The following is a 21,109-nucleotide window of genomic DNA, read 5'->3' on the forward strand; positions in this document are numbered from 1 at the left end:
TATTAACCTCTCGTTATCTGTACATAAAGTGTAAAGCAAGAGACTATAGAACATGTATATGAGATTACAATCAAGGAGCAAACAGCAGAGTAGTACCAAAAAAAGGCTGTTCAGAGAAGACAGAGAAACCACAACTTTTCCAGAAGGAGCTGGGGTGGAACTGGGAGGAGGTGGGAAGATTCATCATCCATTCACTGTAGACAAGCTCCTTCCAAATAGACAATTTAATGCTGGATAAATGAAGGATGAAGAGTTGATCCCTCTAGGACATAAATCTGGGATTCCGGGTATAGTATGTCTTTTTAACCAAATTTGTTGCTTCAGTCATTAAATTAGCTTTTCTTGCTGTAAGAGATTCAACAGCAGCAAAACATTAGCTTCTTTTCAATCACTGGACTGCCTCTCCTATATCTTCCTTAGCATGGGATTCAAACAAGGAATACAAATACTGGCCTCTGGGCTTTTCCAAGGCAACTTTTGCAGCTAAAGAGAAATAATCCAGGAAGGGACATATAAACAAGAAGCCAACAAAGCTGAAAAACAAAAGCTGACAAATAAAACCCCAGAACTTCAGGCCTGATACATATATATAAACACTAGCCTTGCAAGCCCCTGTTGAGATGCTTTACTGCAGTGGACTACACTCAACTTTCCCAGCCCATACAGTGGCCAGAAGAGGTTTCTTGTTTTGGTCATGGTGACAGGGAACTAAACCCAAGGTGAATATGGAGAGTAAATCCTGAGTGTAGGAGCCAAACTTCAGGCAGAATGTGTGACATGCACACATTAATTTATACTTGACTCCTGTAGTTTTTCTTAGGTCTTGGATTTCCTGAGACTGACAAGAAATAAACAGTTGAGTTCACACCTCTGGCATGCTTTATACATGTTGGGTGGACTTAATGGCACTTGCATTTTCTGTGATTAGACACTGGCAGGTTCACAGCCTTATATATCCATTAAAGCACAAGAGAAACACCCTAGCATTTCTGAACTAACCAAAGTCTATTCAGTACTTACAAAATTGCCTGTAGCAATATCTTGGCAAGACAGAAAATTTCCACCTACTTGCAGATTTTAAATAGATGGATATTCGCTCACAGTTAGAAAGTTCAAAGCTTTCAATTTTACAATTGTAAGTGGATATCACTCCTGAGAGTAGTGAAAACTCTGCTTCTATTAATCAAATAAAACCCCTGCACTTCTTAAAGCTTGTAGAATCACAGAATAGTTAGGATTGGAAAGAACCTTAAGATCATCAGGTTCCAACCCCACTGCCATGGGCAGGGACACCTCACACTAAACCATGTCACCCAAGGCTCTGTCCAACCTGGCGTTGCACACTGCCAGGGATGGAGCATTCACAGCTTCCCTGGGCAACCCATTCCAGTGCCTCACCACCCTCACAGTAAAGAACTTCTTCCTTATATCCAATCTAAACTTCCCGTGTTTAAGTTTTAACCCATTACCCCTTGTCCTATCACTACAGTCCCTAATGAAGAGTCCCTCCCCAGCACCCTATAGGCCCCCTTCAGATACTGGAAGGCTGCTATGAGGTCTCCACGCAGCCTTCTCTTCTCCAGGCTGAACAGCCCCAACTTTCTCAGCCTGTCTTCATATGGGAGGTGCTCCAGGCCCCTGATCATCCTCGTGGACTTGTTCCAACAGTTCCATGTCCTTGCAAAGAAACAAGTTTCAGAGACAGGCACAAGAGTGTGCAGAGTCGGACTGGTTCCTGCTGAAATAGACATTTACTGGAAAAGATGGGCTTAGGCAACAAAATAACAGGCTTTCCTTTAAAAGGTGGCTTCACAATAAGGGAGAAGGTCTCCTCTGTGGCTGGGGACAAACCATAGGCATGAACAAGCCACAGGAAAAGAAAAAAGTCTCACCTATATGGAGTACATCCACAGCTATTGAAAAGAGCTCTATAAAGCAATCACAGCTCATTAGCCCCTCTCTTTCCTCTTCCATCTTCCATGTGTGTGAGAGAGACGAGGGCTTCAGTTACACAAAAATAAAAGAAAAATTAAGATGCTATTGCGTTCATGCAGGAGCTCCCTTAAAATAGCTTAAAACAAGCATCTGCCAGCTGAATGTTTTAGTCGTCACTGTAGCCATGTATTTGATTCTGTGGAGACATGTAGTTGAGGCCTGCAAAGGAAATCAGGATGGGCCACCAGAGGATCAAACATTGCAGAATTTCATTAATGTTTTAATATGAAACTCTCACGTTAAAGATTCTCATCATGCTGGTATAAAGCTTTTGTTTAGACTTAATGCACCTGTGCTACTGGAAGTTAAACTAGCTCTGAAACCTCTGGTGTTGAGTGCTCTCATAAAATGTACACTCGATATTTACCACTGTTTTCAGTGAAGTTACAAGCTCTCAGATTACCTCAGGTGCGTAAATGAAGAGAAAGTGAGCATATGATGTGCAACAGTAAAATTAATTTCTGCACATGAAGTAATAAGAAATTCTCAATTATTACCCAGTATTTGCAGTCCCTCAGAGTCACCTTCAAGCAGTCAGAGAAATAGGAAAAAAAGCATAGCCCTTGTGATAATACTAGTACATTCTTCCATGAGGAAGTGACTGGCTGGGCCATTCAGAGACTTTCTAAATGAAAACCTATTAGTTCGTGCAAAACAAACAAATGACCAACCAACAAATAACCCAGAAAAACCCACCTGCCCAGACTGCGATCATCAGTGCTATACAGACTGCTGATTCGAATGATGTGAGAAAAATAAAACCAACTGCTTTATCAAAGGAATAGTTTTCTTAAAATCTTGAAATAATTAAGAATATTCATTGGAAACCATTTTATTAGAGAAAAAGATAAATCTGGCTAACCTGATCAATCAGAGCATCCGACTGCACTATCTAGAAACTGAAAACTGGTGTTAAAAAGCCAGACAGCTAAAGAGCCAGATGGCACTGTAATAGATGTGGATTCACTGGGCTTTTGGTCTTTTTATCTTGATGACTTTCTTGATGACTTGAATTTCAACTGAGTTCTGGATTGGCACAGAGCAGCTCAGAGAACGAATATCCTTAGAAGAAAATAAATCTGCAATGTAAATGTAATTTAGGTCATGTTCTCCATCAATGCTTTTTATATACCATGGCTAAGGAAAAAAGGCTGGTTTTTATGCTGACTCTACTGTAAGACGACTTTCTCCTGTGTAGAGCCCTTCTTGTTGCACTTTTATCTACATTATGCCCATCATAGCTACTGAAAATTACTGACCTGTACTTTTCAGATCTGAAGCTGGAGCAAAATTTAAAGCTATGCCATCAGCTGCAGTGTAACTGAAGCATGTTGTGTGAGTGAGAACATTATGCTCTAGTGTTACAGAAGGATCAGAGCTTACAGCCCTGCAAAACATCATTTGATACGTGCGCTGAGTAAACATCACACCATTTCTCAGCTGGCTGATTTGCTAATGTGGAATATATATCACTCAAATCAGTGGAATCGAAGTACAGACTGCTGGAGCCAGGTAGCTTCAATTCGATGACTTCACAGAGATGAAGCAAAATTAAAGGCATCCAACCAAAGGGATAGTCACTGAACTCACACAGAGCTGCCAGACCTTCTGCTGAAAGTAGCCAAGTCTGTTTTTTATTGCTTCTGAGTTTCCACTGCTTTTTCTGTCATACAGCAATACCTGGCTCAGCAGGTTAAAGCACAGGCACAGTCTTTGTAACTGCTGAACATGTAATGAGAAATATGTAATATTTCACCCTATACTAACCTTGTTTTATTCCAATATTGTTTCCCTGTCTTTGTTTCATCTGTGTCATCTTGATGTGTATCCTGTGACCCTGTTCATTTGTAGAAGGCTATGTTCTTGATGTGGAAGTCTCTTTCAACTGCAAAGCTCTCCCTTTGGATTGCTTCTTTCTGTGCACATTTCTGATGTGTCACTGCATGCTGGTACAGAGAGAGATGTCATCTTTCTGAGAATTCAGAGTGACAGCAAACACGCATATGAGCTAAATTTTTAATGACTGATCACACTGCTCCTGATAGTGTTGGGCACTGAAAACCAAGCTTGACTTCCAACATACACGTCAACCATGGATTGGTAGGAAGAAAGACAACATGGTCTTTTGAAGAATTGCAAAGGCTTCCTGTTTGACCGTGTGCCAGAAAATCCATACTGATAGTTAAACTGACATTGATAACCCCCTGAGAAATATCACAGCTAAGTAAAACATGCTACAGTATTGCATTGTAATGTAATATTGACTCAATATTACAAATGTGAGTTTTCCTAGGACCTTAAATAGTAACAATACTAGTATTTAGTTTTACCTGTATTACAAAACTTACCATGGTTTTCAGAGTAATTTGAGTCTATAATCAAACACCATCCATAAAACAGTATTAACAGGATTTAAAGTTCATTTTTACTAACAAAGGTCCTCGTGATCCTATCTGACTGCTAGTGCAGAAACTATATGACAATCTAGGTATCCATTTCAAGCATAATAGTTCAAGTGCCAATACCAAAGTGAGTTCCACAGTAGGAATAAAGCCAGAATATGCATTAGAGATTGCCACTTTTGATTAGGATTCTTTGAGCAGTCAGAAAGAAACATTTTGCATTCTAGCTAAATCTTTTACCATCTGAATAGGTGGAAATTTAATACAGGCTATTTCAAACTTGAGCTAGCCTGATGAAATATGAAATATGAATCAGCTTAAGAATTCACAAGACCCTAAACTTATTGCAGACATAACAATGCATTCTGCTGTACTAATCACCTCCGGTGCTTTTGGCTGAGAACTTGCAGTAAAACTGCTTTTTGTACAAATGAACTTCATCTTTCAAACCGTGAGGTTTGTTCCGATTACCTTCAAGCGCATTATTGCTTCTGCGGCTTTTCAGTACATTGGCTCCCCCTCCTGTTTATTTGCTGTAAGCAATAGACTGGTCAAGTAGTGCCAGTTGCAGAAGTTTCTCAGCATTTACCATGATTGCTTTTTTGGAATCGTGTTTCTGAGGTTCTCAAGAAGACTGTTTCTCAGGTATCCAAGTGAAGGACACAATCCTTGTTCAATACGTAAGAATAGCTGCGTCCAGAGCAGTGGTATATACAAAAATGTAGTGTCATTGTGTGAAGGATAGTTAAAACCCAAGTCCTTTCCAGTGAATTTAAAATAAATATTTTTAACCATGAGAAAGGCAATGAAAGAAGGATTTTCAAGTAAAGTCACTATCTGGAAACTTTAAAAAACAGCCCACTATCACACTTAAGGGATGTGTAAATTGAAGAGTACATTTGAATAGTAAAGTACAAGAAGCTGCCTGCAGTTCAGCCAATACAAAAGAAGTATAAAGTGTAATGGTAACAGGTAATATGAAGAAGAGGAACACCAGATGGGTAAGATAACCAGTGATAATTTGTACATGCAAATTAGAATTAAAATTTGTGGAATTGAATATGTGGTACCTTTCCTTTAAAAACAGCACTGGAAGAACTCCACATCTAATGGCAATAGCAGGTAAACTAAAGAATAATTGAAAATAGAGTCTTACAGAAAACATGGTGAGATATGCAGAAGTCTGATTTCCATTCCTGTTCTCCAGCAGTGGAACAGAAATGCGAGAAAAGCTTTCAGGGAAAGACTGGTTACAGTCAGTGTAGGCACATTCCTGCAATGAAACATGGGTAAGAGCACCTGATGCTTGAGGCTACCAGTGACATGTAAGTGACACCAATGATATTTATAAAATTCAGTGTATGTGGTGCATTTTCCCTGCTTGTCTGGAAGCGCCATACACCAGGGAATGCTCACATCATTGTGCTGCATCTCACAGTAAAAAACCCAGCAGAGACATAGTGCAGGTAAAAGCCGTGTAAAACTCTATGTGCTCTAGTTAGCTGTGTTAAAAAATTAGGATTTAAGAAATCAATAAAAGGAAATATCACATAGATTAAAGAGCCATTTCTTCTTAAAAAGAAATTGTCATCAGTCATAATTCTGTCCACCATTCAGTCACAACTGAATGGGACGTCAGCAGTGAATTCCTGCAGATTATTGCAAGGATTAGAACACTACTCTATGTTTCCATCAAGAGCTTTTGAGTGCTTCTGACCAAAAGACTGGCACTGTGATGAAACAGGGACAGCATAGTCTTGCATACAAAAATAGGTTTTAACATGTGGAGAGGTAGGGGAAAAATGCATCTGGAGAGTGGGTTATTCTCAAAGGAACAAGGCAAGGGCTCACGTTGCTTGAGCAAGCTGCAGTGAACAGCATTAATGAGATGTAAAACCAGCAGAGTAATGACTTCTCCACTTCCAGGTTTATTTTTACCCAAGACTGTTTAAAATTAAATGCATAAACAACCTGGAAAGAATACACCTTCTCCCCTGCTCCAAGGTACATGTTTTGAACACTATGCTACAGTTAGCTCCTCCTTTGCTCATTTTCCTTCTGGGTCTCCTTTTGCAAAATGACAGCTTCAACAGAGGTATAGAGAATCTTCTTTCCAGCACACACATTCAGTTTGGTGGTTAATGCAGCCTTCTGGAAATCTGAGGATGTGGATCTGTACCTTGTCACAGAAGCAAACGTCATCCACATCTCTCACCTTCTGTGACACTTGTAACCAGAAACCAATTATTCAAAAGGTGTCCATCACTATTTCCCGCATTTCATAACAAAAGAAAGATCACAGAAAAAACATGCAAATATTGAATCACACAGAGATGGTGACAACCACCTGATAGCCATTGCAGCACTGAAAAGGAACAGGACTTCACATCCTTCACCAGGGTAAGCAATTGCTACTGCTAGCTCTGGGCTGCTCACCTCCCAAATAACCAGGTTTTCAGGACATCACTGAAATGATTCAACTCATCCAATATATGGTAACAGAGTCTTCGGTTGGCGTTGGCCCTGGAAGAGTTTTTAGGATGTGTTTTGGATAGAGGCAAAAGATGAGGCTTACTACAGAGGTAAATATGTGCACTTCAATGACCTTTGATATAGAGAGACTGGAGTATCTAGTAGTTCTTAACTATTTAACTACAGCTGTTTAATTTCTGTTCTCCTCCATAAGAGAAACATAATGTATCACATCTGTTTTGGATCACTAATAATATATTTATATAAAAAAAATTAAGTATTACATAATCCCAACAAGATTAGATCTACTAAAATGCACACATCTTTACCTGAAGTGATTATCTACAGTTGCACAGATGGCTACAAGTGGAACTTTCCCAAATTAAACTGTTTGTAGCATGATTACACTTGAATCATTAGACTCTGAATAAAAAAAGAGCTTCTGTATCACTAGATTTCAATGGGATGCAATTACTTCCATCCTTTTAAAAATACCCTGCCTATTTCATTTTGATTTTGAGAAGTCATGCTGTGAAACTGTACTTTTGAATTTTACTTTTCCAGTCATTATCAACTGACCAGATCTCCTTCTGTAACAAGGTGACCCACTTAGTTGACAAGGGAAAGGCTGTGGATGTTGTCTGCCTAGACCTTAGTAAAGCCTTTTAACACCATTTCCCACAGCGTTCTCCTGTTCTGGAGAAACTGGTTGTTCATGGCTTGGACAGGTATATGCTTCACTGGGTAAAAAAACTGGCTGGCTGGCTGAACCCAAAGAGTGCTGGTGAATGGAGTTAAATCCCATTAGTGGCTGGTCACAAGTGGTGCTCCCCAGGGCTCAGTACTGGGGCCCGTTCTCTTTTTTATCTTTACCAATGATCTGGATGACGGGATTGAGTGCACCCTCAGTGAATTTGTGAATGACACCGAGTTGGCTGGGAGTGTTGATCAGCTGAAGGATAGGGAGGCTTTGCAGAGGGATCTGTACAGGCTGCACTGATGGGCAAACAAGACAAAGTGTTGGGTCTTGCACTTGGGCCACGCCAACCCCTACAGGCTTGGGGAGAAGCGGCTGGAGAGCTGCTAGGTGGAGTGATAGGACAAGAGGTAATGGCCTCAAGCAGCACCAGGGGAGGTTTAGACTGGGTATTAGGGAAAAATTCTTCACAGAGAGAGTTGTCAAGCATTGAAACAAGCTGCTCAGGGAAGTGGAGGAGTTGCTACCACTGGAAGTATTTAAGACATGCAGATGTGGCGCATAAGGACATGGTTTAGTGGTGCACTTGGCAATGCTGGTTAACAGTTTAACTTGACCTCAAAGGTCTTTTCCAACCTAAATGATTTTATGTTGACATATTTATGCATTTGCATAACTACATGTGAAAATATTGCAAGATCAGTTTTAAAGGCATGCCCCATCAGATCTGTGAGCTAGTAGCCAAGAACCACTTTTTACAGGATGGTGCAATGTTTGGCAACGGTATCCTAATTCCCTAATTTGGAACTACTGAAATGCCAAGAGTCTAGACTGGTATTGCTACCGGGAAGAAAAACACTAAAAGGCTTCTTCATAAAACAAAAGCACACCTTCACTTCTATAAAACTAGAAAGAACTAAAGCTTGATTCCACAACCAATCTGGACACCTCCCTCCCACCTTCCAAAAAGCACACCCAGGCACTTGTATTATCTAAACAAGTAATAATCTAACCTTTCATTTCAATATACTTTGCTGACCCACTAGTAGAATATACTGTTGTGTTTGTCCAGTGGTAAATGGCTGCTAGCCATCTACTACAAAAAATGTTTTAAGCTGTTGCTGTCTAGGCCTGTAATTGTAGTTAAGATGAAATTTTGAAGGTCAGAAGAGTTTCTTCCCTGAAATGTAAAGAAAGATGCATCCCCAGGATAGAATTTAAAAGTTCCTTTTTCTCCATCTTCAGTGATATGTATCAGCTGCACTAGTCTTGGCACTGAGGTTTCTGAGGTAGATAGAGCAAGCCAAGCTGAACTGTGTCCTCTGCTTACTTTGGGCAAAGGGCCACTCTGCTTTCTCCTAAGTTTTTCTGCTGATGGATAACTTCCTGTTTGCAAATTGTTGCCTGTACAAAATTAAATGCCACCTTACTGCAAAATCCTCTTCTCTACAGCCTGTTTCTTCTCCAGCTCAACTAGGTAAGAAGAGCAGCTTGGATATTACACAGTCCTTTTTCATCTCATAAAGGTGCTGACAGAACAGAAAGTGTCACAACTCTCTCCATGCAATCCACCCCAATCATTCAGAGGACTGCAGAGCCAGGCAAGGTTACATTCTGTATCTACAACTGCTCCACCAGGAACTTGGCACAGTGAAAAATAAGTTCTGCAGAGCCATAAAGGTGTTATGCCACTTTTGAAAACTGAAACAGTAGTATACTGCTACAATTTGAAGTTTATCTCTTAACAAGCTTTAGTAGAGCTGCTGGTTAATACTAAGGCTGCAAGAAACTCTGCTTGTGTATTTAGTCAGGAAATCACAACACACAGGGTTAGTAACCATTGAAACTTGTTTCATTGTTCACTGAAACCTTAATTCTTTTCACTCATTAATTCTGTGTAACAGCCCTTTGCACCTCAGCCATTAAGCACAATGTTATAACTTGTTATGACTCAGACTCATGCAATCATACAGCACTGCTACAGCTTTCAGGCTACTTTTGAGTTTTCTGCCTGTCACACTCACGGAAACACAACAAAAGTGCTGTTAAAAACAGTGAAAGAGCTCAGCTTTGCTCATTCTAGTGAAAAATACTTTCTAACTTTGCCACATGTGTAAGTACTTCTCACACCAACTCCATACTTCTCTTCATGGTAAGGTTCTGCTTGTCTTATTCCCTAGTGATGGAAAGCTAGATGCCCAAACTACTGTCTACATTACCCATTTTTCACTGAATTTCAGACACATACAGCAAACAACTTTTATTTTTTTAATTTTACAGTACTGATTGCTCCGAGTTATGTCTTACTGTTGGTACACAGTAAATACATTCATCTGAACAATTCACTTGGTATGAAAAAAAATGCAGTTAAAACATTAAAAATACCACTTTACACTGTGCAAAACAGAACCTTCAGAAGTAATGACATTGGCTACAGCCAGGCATGGAGAAAGACTTTCCCTTCAGTCTACCAGCACATTTTTCTGGCACCCCTTCATCTGAAATTGCCTGTAACAATAGATTTTACGTGAACACTTGTGCTGGATTAAGAAGATTTAATTACACTCAGCTTGGTCTTTAGCACCAAGGATGCTTTCTTGTTCTACTCATTCCACTAAGAATGGCTGTTTTGAAAGATTTACTGAACAAAGTGGCTTCAGTCACATTTCAAAACTGCAGATGTTTCTGAAGGGGAGATGTACTCTACTGGTGCATGCAGCTGTCAGCCTGGATAAATTAGGTAACATGCTTCCCCTAGATAAAAGAAAAGGGGCTGAGCACAACTGCCATTTCACAAATAGTACTTAAGTCAGATGTAGTTATTGCATTCTTAGTGCAAGCTTTAGACAGATTAATATATACCACAACACTCAGCACTGATTAAGTTTAGAAAAATATTATCTTGGGGTGGTTTATTTGGGTTTTTTAAAAGTTTTTGTTGCTCTGTTCAGTTTGGGTGTTTTGTTTTTTTTAAATCTTTAAAGTAATGTAACCGAAGATGTCTGGTGGAAGATGCCAAAAACCACCCTGAAGTAGCTGGGCTTGTCAAAGCTATTATGCTGTTGACAATTATTCATCTGATTATTTATATACTTTTTTTAAACAATGAAGAGGCAGGAAATGTTTATTTATATTTTTTTTAATTCTATGATCAAGAATGACTGAACATTGTCATTTAAATCAACCCAATTACATAGTTTCCATTAAGTTAATGGCTGCCAAACAAGAGTGTACTTCAGTGACCCACCATGAGCAATGTCATCTGATGGGCGAGACAGATTTTAAGGTTAGACACAGTATATGTAAAAATAGAAAGTTTAAAAACCAAACTCATCACAGACACTTCCATAACCATCTCCCTTGTGAAATAAATAAGGCAGCAGATAACTTTTACTTTGTGGCACTTTTGAGGTATGCTATTAAGTCTGCTCTCTCAGACTTCTTCTTGATACCAGCAAAAATCATCTTTGTTCCTGGGATGTATTTCTTTGGATTTTCCAAATACTCCATCAGAGTATCCTCACCCCAGGTGATACCTAGAGAGAAGAAAAAAAGATAGTTAATGACTTTAAAATAACAAACATTTATGTTCTTGTCCTCCATGTTATTTCACTTTTCGTCAGGCTTCAGAAAGTATCACCCAAGAACTGAACGTTTTTGTCCCCAGTGATTCAGACAAGCAGCTCTAAGCTTACCTTTATTTTTGTTAGCATCCGTGTAAGAGAAGCCCTCAGCTTGCCCAGTCTTGCGTCCAAATATGCCGTTCAGGTTGGGTCCAGTCTTATGCTTGCCTCCCTTTTCAACTGTATGGCACTGGGAACATTTCTGGACAAAGATCTTCTTGCCCTTCTCAATATCTCCCATTTTCAGCACTAGACCAAGAACACACACGGAAGTCAGTGTCGCAATTTCAAGGTCACCTATTGAACAGGAGCTTTAAAAGCATCCTAATAGTTTATAAAATGGTATGTATGGCCCACCAGCCTAGTAATTCGCCAGCACACTTTCTATCCACAAGCTTTAACTCCTGGGTGTGAAGATTAGAATTGATTCATTAGACTATGTAAAAAGCACCAAGGTGATAAACACGCTTTAAGAGCAGGAAAAGCTCCCCCCCCCAAAGTAACTGCCCCACGGCACTTAAACAGCATGGAGACAATTGCTGAAGCATTCGTTAAACACGACTTCCACATGCAGCCTATGTATCTATAACAGGGAAGTTTCCCAGTCATAAATAACCCTGGATAAAGGGTCAGGGCCGTTTACACTTTTCTCCCGCTGAAAAAGTGCACCGGCACCCCTGCTCGGAAGGGGCCGGGGCAAGCACGAAGCCGCCCGGCTCCCCCCGCCTCGGGCCCACATGCCCCCGAACACCTGCCACCGGCGCCGCTATCTGCACGCGGTGCGGCGAAAGCTCCCAAGGGCACCCGTACCTCGCGGCCCGACTCAACCCCGCAAAGCCTGACCTTGAGGCGGGAAGTCAGCTCCCGGCCCCGGACCACCCTCCAGGCGAGCGACGCGACCCTGGCACGGCACCCGGGGGGCAGCTGCCGCCTCACCCAAGGGCGCGCTGGGTGGGCCGCGCCGCGCCACCCACCCCCGGCCGGCAGAGCCCGGGCGGGCCGAGTTCCCTCCGCACTCCTCCGGCTCCCCGGCCGCAGGCTCCCACCGCGCGGCCGCTGGGCCTCGCCGTGACCTTCCGCCGCGCCCCGGACGCCTCCTTAGGCCGCGGCCCCAGGCTCCCTCACCTCGGCCCGCGCAGGCGGGAACCGCGCCTCGAAGAAAGACGAAAGCACTGCCCACCCCGTCCCGCAGCCCTCCCGCCCCGCTCCCACATAACGGCTCCGCTGGGCCGCGCCGACAGGCGTAAGCCCGCATCCGGACCCAGAGCCAGTCGAGCCCAGCGCCGACCCGGGCCTGTCCCGCCCGCACCTGCCTGACCGGCCGCCCTGCTGACGCTGCGCCCACGACGGTGACGGCAAGCCCGATATCTCCAGCACCGTCCGGCCGCTGAGCCCAAGGACACGCCGTACCCCGCCCTATGTAACCCGGGCTTGCCGCAACCAAGCTAAGCCGGCACTCCGCCCACCACTCCCGGCCTGACAACCAATCGAGTGCCGGCCTCTAGGCCTCTGATTGGTTACGGCATCCGTCCGCTGAAGTGATGTCACGGCGCTGCTCGCTAGCGGGGTAGGTTGAGACCGGCGAACTCCCTACGTCATGGCGTCATACGTAACGCTGATGCGCAGAAGGACGATGGGGCAGGCGGGAGCGAGGTGGGCTCTGGACGCATGCGCAGAGCGGTAGTGCCCCGTTACCCCGGTTGGCTGTGGCAGTCTGCGGGGGGAGCGCGGTGGTTGCCCTGAGGGGTGCGGAGCGCAGGGCTGCCCCGCCGGTAACAGGGCTTCGTGTGGGGACACATACCCGATGGGCAAGAGAAGTGAGCTGTTTGCCTCAGCTGCGGGCAGTAACGCTGCGAGAATCCGGCGCTTAACATGCTTCAGTTCCCTGCGTGCGCCCGTGCTGTGCTAGAGCGGGGCTGCGTGACCTCCTGTGGCTGCCTGTGGAGCAGCGCTCACCTCAGGTGCCAGCGTGAAGGAAAGGGGAATGAGGACAGGGTGAAGCCTCATCAGAGGCAATTCATAAGGGTGTCCATTAAATTGTCACTTCTTACTTTGTGTTTCTTCCAGTGCTCACGGTGTCCAGGCCATGATACACACGTTTGTGAAACATTTCACCACAAGGCGCATATAAAATACTGATCCGCTCCTCAACTTTCACATCACTGTAATCTTCGTGACAGTACACTTACCACAATAAAGCTAATTTGCTTATGATACACACCTAACTTCCTGTACTTCATGGGGAGTGAGTGAGTGAGTGCGCAATGGAAGCACTTTAAGTGGGCATCTTGATGGCTCCGGCTGTTGCTCAGCTGAGATCTCAAATCATTTCAGACTCCTGGAATCACAAGGTTGAATGAACAAATACCAGTTTAAAAACTAAAGGCATTCACTGTTTCTTTTATTCCCCGTTTGGTTTTGAGCCTTCATGGTGCACTTTACTCATGTTTTCAGACTTTCTACCATGATTGTAAGGACTGTAATTTTATTAGGAAGGCTTCCATGTCTTGTATGATTCTAGGAGTCAGATGTTTGTAACTAATACCAAGACCTGTGATAAGACCCTGGTCTCTCTTATCTTTAAGAGGAAGGAGCTGAAAGTGCCTTTTAAGCTGCTTTAAGAAATTATAGCAGTGTAAATTCCTAAGCTTCTTTAAGCATTTACTGTGGACTGATGGGCACTGAATCCGTTCAAAGGTTTTCCCTTTCTTCACAGAAGGCAGACTTCAAGCTTCTGTAGCTCTCTTGATTTCTGCTGGGTTTTGCCTTCTAAGTATATATGCTCCATACTGAGCATTGCATGCTGAACTTCATGGTTAACCTTTCTGATGCATGTGGAGGGACACTGTAGCTATGTTACATTAATTTTTCTCCAGGACACTGTAGCTATGTTACATTAATTTTTCTCCAGGAAGCTGTTGTTGAAAACTGCATCTGAATTCCAGACAGTGGAATGGCTTTCAGCACTGAAGATCAGTGTACTAACAATCAGCCTGTAAAACAAACTGTTGTCTGCTTTTCCTTACGCCTGACCATGCAGATGTCTGCTGTGTGAGTGAGCGCCAGCAGGCATGGTGGAATACCCTTCCATGGAGGTGTGAATGATACAAATGATTTTGTGGGTTTGCAGACTGTATTGTTAGTGGAAGCTGAGGTTCTGCCTGATATAAAAATAAACTAGTTTAGAAGATGTGTTTTCACCACTAAGAAGTATCTCAAGTGGAGAGGACTTGACTTACTTGTTTTAGCCTGTTTGGGCTTTACTAAGTGTGAATCTGAAGCAAGACAGTGCTAAGAACTGGTATATAAGTAGAAGGTGCAGGAAAGAGGGTGTAGTTCAAGACGCTCAGTATTTGACTTCTTGAAATATTCTGTGGTTGTTAAGACAGACAAATAGTGAAATTTTACCTTTCTTTGCTAAATACAAACATCTGTAGTGTATATACGTGTGAATCCTGCACGTGTTGTATGACTTCCCCTGTGGCACAGAGTATGTTGTGTGACTTCCAGAGGCAATGCTAAATTCAAAGTCAGGGCTTTTCTGGCTTTGTGGATTTGAATTGCTGGAACAAACTAAAATGACCCAGGGCTCATTTTCAATGCTCTGTGATTTTCCTACATGTATTAACATTCATTAGATTTGGTGTGGTTTGCCTAGAAGGGTCATATTTTAGTCCTTCAGTTATTCATTGTGGTTACACCTGAAATGCTTTTGTCTTTTTACTACCTCAGACCATTACATGCTGGAACAGCAGTTATTTTGCAATCAGAATTACTGCTATGTAATTTATTTTTGCTTCATGTCCTGAAGGAAGGAAAAATAAACCAAATGTGCGAAGTCTAACACGAAAGGAAACATGGCAAAAGAGCCAGCAACTTCTCTTTAAAAGGTACACTGCAGATACAAGAAGAAAGATGGCCTTGTTAAAGACCTAGACTGTCACTCAGGAGCACCTGTCTGTTACATGGTAAATTTCTTGTTTGGTCCTTGACAAATACCTCACAACCTATTTCTTGTGTCGAAATCATCAGGGATTAGGTGCTTGAGTACCTTGGCCTCTTTTCATCCTCTTACTGTAGGGAAATAAGACAAAGCTTGAGCTGTTACTAGTTATCAGCTAACTGTGCTGGTGTTGATGAGTCCCTGATTTGTGCTGCAGTCACGGCGGTGTGAGCTGGTTTTAAGAAAAACCTTGAGTTATGATCTGGGTCATAAATCTTACCTCATCTCAAGATAGTACTGACTAATTTGCACCATTGTAGTTTCTGAATTGTACTGAAGCTGTCCAGAAGACCCGCACTTCTTTTTTTTTTCTGCCTATGAAATGGTTCGAGAGAAAGGTGTATTTCACCGTAGTTTTTTCAAAGCCTGGTTTATCGACATGAAAGAGTCATTCTAGGCTGGTGTTGAAAAGTTCTTGATGCTAGCACCCTTCAGAAATACTCTGTAGTGGCAAACGTATGCTTTGAGGGTTACTTTTCAACACAGTAACAGTGCAAGTCCAGTCATTTGAAATGTACTGATGGCTTTATGTTATTCATGTCTTTTAACAGGGCATTTGGATGGAAGACAGGAGCCTGCTCACCCAAATGGGAACAAAGATGGAAACATTATAAACTGAAGAGTGAATAAAAATGCCTGATGAATGGTGTGCCTCTAATCTCTTCTGTTTGCTGTGTTTTATACAGTCTAAGACAGAAAGGTTAAATGTGCTACTGCTTGAAACAGCTGGAAAGGCAGAGTCTCTGAGGTGCTGCGGGACCACTTCGTATTAGGCTCCTTCTTAAGACAAAGCTAAATTTATGCACAGCATCTACTTTTCTGTAACTCTTTCATCAAGGAAGTTTTGGTTTTATTTTAAGCTCTGTTAGTAGTAATATCCTGTGGCACCATATTTATGCTTTGTGCAGTTGTCTCTGACAACATCATGACTTAAATTTTTTAATATGTGGATTGCATTCAATGCATATTTGTTGTTATTGAAAACATGAAAGCTATTCTCAAACTAAAAAGAACTGCTGCGGCATCATCACATGCGTGTGCTATAGAGATTAAATATTTGGGAATGGGATATAGAAGTATTTTCTGCACCCCAGAGTGCAGAGTGTCCATTGAAGGATTTGATCTTAGCAGATGAAGGCAGAGCTGTGGTTTTGGAGAATGAGTTTTGTAGGGCTGTGATTGCAACTACTTGACACTAGGGGAAAATACCAAGACATCCTACTATAAGAGGTTTCAGGTGAGGGGAGAGGCTGAGAATTGCATGGCCAGAACGTTGTAGGCTCCAGTTAGGCCCAGGGTGAGGCAATGCTGCTCACCATCGCAGTAAGCACCAAAAAATTGACAGGGAGCACAGGCAGAGCGACACCAGCCAATCCAGCCAGAGCTAACAGCTGGGAGATTGCCAGAATACTTCATGGCTGAATCAGTCACACAACCTTTATAATGCCATGACTTACTGATAAATTTACTAATGAATTTACCAGGTGTAAAAATAGCAAAGTACTTTGTCCTTTATTTGACACTGTGGATTTATGACACAGGTATGTAGATCTATTTTTATGGTGAGGTGTCTCCAAGACTGGTGTAGGAAAAGGCCCCTGCCATTCCCAGCATCTGGCTGGTGGGGAGCTGGATAGATCAAGAAGATCCAGGGTTCAGAGTCACTCTTTGTCAACTTAGACACAGACCTCCAGCTCAGCATATTGACTCAGTGCCTGTCTTTTCTGTGTTGAGACACTGAAATACCCTGCTGAAGCATTTGTTCTAGAAGCTGCTTGTAGTCTGATAGATGTCTAGTTACCTGTAGACTCACAGAAGAGTACAATGAGGCCTTGGACTTCACTATAAGATAGAAGTGTGGGGAACAACTTCTTTGATCATGGTTTGAGGCAAGTAACACAACAGGGGCATCTTTTTGAATGAGTTTAGAGGAGTAGTGAGTACAAAACATAAATGCATGATGTCAGGTAATTTGCAGTGAAGTGTGGAATACCAAAAAAGGACTTGCAAGTGTCAAGAGTTGTCCTAGGATAGGACTGCCTCAACTTCTATTTTACTATCAGAAAAACTCATTCTGAATCCTTATAAGCCAGTGCCTGTAGTGAAAGTAGGCTAAAAAGACAGGTGATCCAAGATAGTAATTTAAAAGAAGACCATTTCTGGACTCAAGGCCAAAGTTAATCAAGTTAACTCACAAGGACATTCACATTTGAAAGATTCGGGACCTAGCAATTTGCCAGAAGTTCATCTTAAAAACATAGTTTTGTTGCTTTTGGAAAAGAACTTTAAGGGCTCAATACTTGAACAACAAATTAAAGGGTATCTGTTTATTAAATCCATTATGTTTTTAACTCTAAATCTAGTCTCCTGCTATTTTTACTGGAAAGCTTAACATAGTGGAGGTATAATAAATGTCCTTGGGCATTGTCTGTGAGTATGATTCCATCTGACAAAAAACATGCTGCAAGACCAGTACTTTCTACTGGCCTCAGTTTCTATTTTTAGGAGGCGAGGAATCATAGAATCACAGAATGGTTTGGGTTGGAAAGGACCTTAGAGCTCATCCAGTTCCAACCCTCTGCCATGGGGAAGGACACCTACCACTAGACCAGGTTGCTCCAAGCCCCATCCAACCTGGCCTTGAACACTGCCAGGGATGGGGCAGCCACAGCTTCTCTGGGCACCCTGTGCCAGCACCTCACCACCCTCACAGGGAAGAATTTTTTCCTAATATCTAAATCTCCCTCTTTAAATTTAAAACCATTTCCAAAGATAGCACATTTTCAAATTAAAAAAAAAATTTTTTTCTTTCTAATGAATCAAACAGAAGAATTTCAGCTGTATCCTGTTTGGAGGGGATGACAATTACCTGCTGTGATAATACCTTTGCTGTGTGTATCTGTGGGAGTGAAAGAATACTGTCTTCTCACTTACATGATCAGTTGGGACATTAGTTTCTGAATAATCCAAGCCATAGAGGAAGAAGTACTTCTGCAGCCACTTTAATGAAGATACTGTCAAATTAGTCTCCAAGCGTCAACTTAGACTTGAGAAAAGCTCCAAATTAAGACTGCTTTTGTAAAGAGATTTGTATGGCTGGGCTTCCTTATGTAATGATGGTATGCTAATCTAATGTAATCTACTAACGCCTCCACAGTTAAACTGTAGGCCAGACTGGAGAACCTTTCATGAAATAAGAACACTTGCATTGCCTCGCTATTCAGATGAGAGTCTTAAAAATGAAAGCTTTGCTTACCTGAGGATTTTCAAAGTAGAAACTGTTTATAATGTAAGTAGAAATAACGCCATATATTGGCAAATTTAGCTATGTTCTTCTATCTAAAACTTGTATGCTATGGCAGGCTTAATGCTTCTAAGTATATACCCAGTTCTCTGCAGAGCTGTGGGGGTTCTGTGCATAGCAGCAGGAGGAGCAGTTGAATATGAAGCCTTACTAAGTCATAAGAACATGTTCATGATTCATAGATGCATAGGTCGCCTTCACTGAGAGGAAATCACTGCTGCAAGTGATAGCACCCATGGGATGTTTCTGGCAGTGAAGAGGTAGGATTCTTCCCTGTGGAGATCTTATGCTATTTTTGCTGCCTGTTGTGTCAAGTTTTCAAGGGTTTTGTAATTGCAGGGCTGGTAGTTTTAGAATCAGGCTTTAACATCGCAACTTCACTGTCTGCTTGTTTTTACATATGACTTTAGGAAGGTGTCAGGTGTTATATAAGAGCAGATTAGGGGTTTAGCACTGTTTGCGACAATGATCGGTGCTGGATGCTTTGGAGACACTAAAAACTACCAAGGATGAGCTTATTATCCTAAAGCATGAAGTCTCAGAGCACTGAGAACACTTAATCCAAACTACTAGCATTGCAGATGCTTTTCTTATGCTGCTAGGATGTGCTCTAAGTCTTTTATAAAAATACTAAGATCTTTGCCTTCATCATATTCCAAGCAGAAAACTAAACAAGTAAATTAAAGCATACTTTCTAAATTTCTTCTTTTGTCTGATCAGTTCGACCAAACAAAATGTCCCAAAGTTTTTGCATTCAGGAGCTCACAGATACATGATACAAATGACTGATGAAACTCTACTGCTGTAAATGTACTCATTGCTAAATTACAGCTTATAGGTTTTTGGGGTTGTTTGTTTTTTATGTTTGTTTGCTTGTGGTGTTTGTTTGTTTGTGTGGTGGGTTTTGTTTTGGTTTAGTTGTGGGTTTTGTTTTTCCCCCAAAATTAATTTCATATTTCACAAGTCTTTCTTGGGCATAACTAACCCCCCATTTTTAATATTTTTTTCTCTCTGAAATGTGGTGAACAAAAACTAAATGCAAGATTATGAAATAACATAATATTCTTTCTTCTCTGCAGCTTAACACCAGTCTCTTCTAAATAGTGCTAGAGGCAGAGCAAAAGGCAGGAGTCTGCACTTACTTTGAAATCATTCCTCCAGTAGGTAACAACTAATTAAAAACCCGTTTGTGGCTGAGTTGTCTTCAACAGTCTTTGAAACATGTTTTTTCATACTTCACTTTTAAATTTCATCTGTTACTATTCTGCTTAGTTACTTTTGTACTAAATCCTTTACATAGTCTCCTGCACTCTTTTTGTGTACTAATAAACTCATTAATTATCTCTGTTTTAAGAACCAAAAGTCTGATTGATTCTGAGGTGTGTTAAGGGTGGGATAGAAAGTGAATATCCTCCCACTTTCTATGGAAAGTAAGCTCTCTGACTCCTTTCACATCGTTTTCTTTAGAACCCCATTATTTCCTTATATCCTTATATATTCAGAGTACAAACGGTGTCCTTTGTACTCTGAATACTTGCACAGAAAATAGTGCACTTCTGGGGCACTGTGTCCTGACTGGCCTCCTGAGGATCTAACACATGAATAAAGTAATCAGGCATTTGTGTTTCTGCCATGATTCTTTCCTCATATCTCTTTCTGTAAAGGGAAGTCCAGTGGATAAGACTAGCTGGAAGCACGGTTCTGTTCAAGGCGTATATTCCGTGTCTGATCCTGGCAGTCTCCTCTATTCTGGTGATTTGCTTGAAGGGAGAGAGGAATATGCCTGATCTCTTAATGGGATGGTTTAGGAGGCTGCAATGAAAAAACTCTCATTGAAAAACACAGTGGTATTTTGCTCCCTCTTCAGGTCCTCTGTGGGTTAATTGAATAATCCCCTGTTTAATTAAGCAGTTAAAAACCCCAACACAATGAATGCCGATGTGCTATTTCTGCTTCCCTAATCCCTGCTTGGCTGCAGGTCCTTAAGACATTCATTGAACCAATATTAGCAATGTTCCTGAATTCTGGGTAGCTGCAATGTTTATTTGTCAGCACATAGAAAATAGCAGTTTAAACTGATTCTTTGCATTCTTTTTGCAAAGCCAGTTGCTAATCTGTGAGATACCTTTTCATTAAATCTTCCTTTGCTACTTTTTTATTTTCAAAAGTCTTTACAAAAATTATATAAGATGTTTAAATATATTGTATTTGGGTACTTTTCTGTTTGGTTGGTTGTTGTTCACACTTTCGGGCATCCTAAACAGCTCAGTAAGCACAACACAGCAGCACTCTTCTGTCCCTATCTCTTGCTCTTCATTTTTTTTATAACCACCAAGTTAATGCCTGCTCTTAATCCTTAGCTACTGTATTGACTGCTTGCAGCCATCTAGGGCTAACTCCTGATAACAGATTACATGTTTTCTGCAGTTTACCTGATTCATTCTAAAGCTCCTTCAAAGCCCTGCAAGGATTGCTAAATCCCATTCTTTCTCTACCAGTCTTCATTGTAGTTTAAATAGTCTCTATGGCCTTTACAGTTCTTTTAAACATTCCTGTCTTAGATGGTGAGGAAAAAAAGAAAGAGGAGTCTGAAACAGAAGCTACAATAGGTTT

The 21,109-nt window shown here is 41.6% G+C and overlaps 1 protein-coding gene across 1 annotated transcript; it reads right to left on the reverse strand.

Annotated features, from left to right (window-relative positions):
- Positions 1-9,811: 9,811 nt before the first annotated feature.
- On the reverse strand, positions 9,812-12,649 carry LOC133275062 (cytochrome c). The gene is made up of 3 exons (XM_061464795.1): positions 12,499-12,649; positions 11,262-11,438; positions 9,812-11,102 (listed from the first exon to the last, which is right to left on the reverse strand). The coding sequence occupies exons 2-3, from the start codon at positions 11,428-11,430 to the stop codon at positions 10,957-10,959; spliced, it is 315 nt and encodes a 104-aa protein (XP_061320779.1). The 5' UTR covers positions 11,431-11,438; positions 12,499-12,649; the 3' UTR covers positions 9,812-10,956.
- Positions 12,650-21,109: the final 8,460 nt, after the last annotated feature.

Source organism: Pezoporus flaviventris, unplaced genomic scaffold, assembly GCF_033815535.1.
Source record: "Pezoporus flaviventris isolate CSIRO_AGI_PZ_B2104156 unplaced genomic scaffold, CSIRO_AGI_Pfla_v1 ptg000037l, whole genome shotgun sequence".
NCBI classification, from domain to species: domain Eukaryota; kingdom Metazoa; phylum Chordata; class Aves; order Psittaciformes; family Psittacidae; genus Pezoporus; species Pezoporus flaviventris.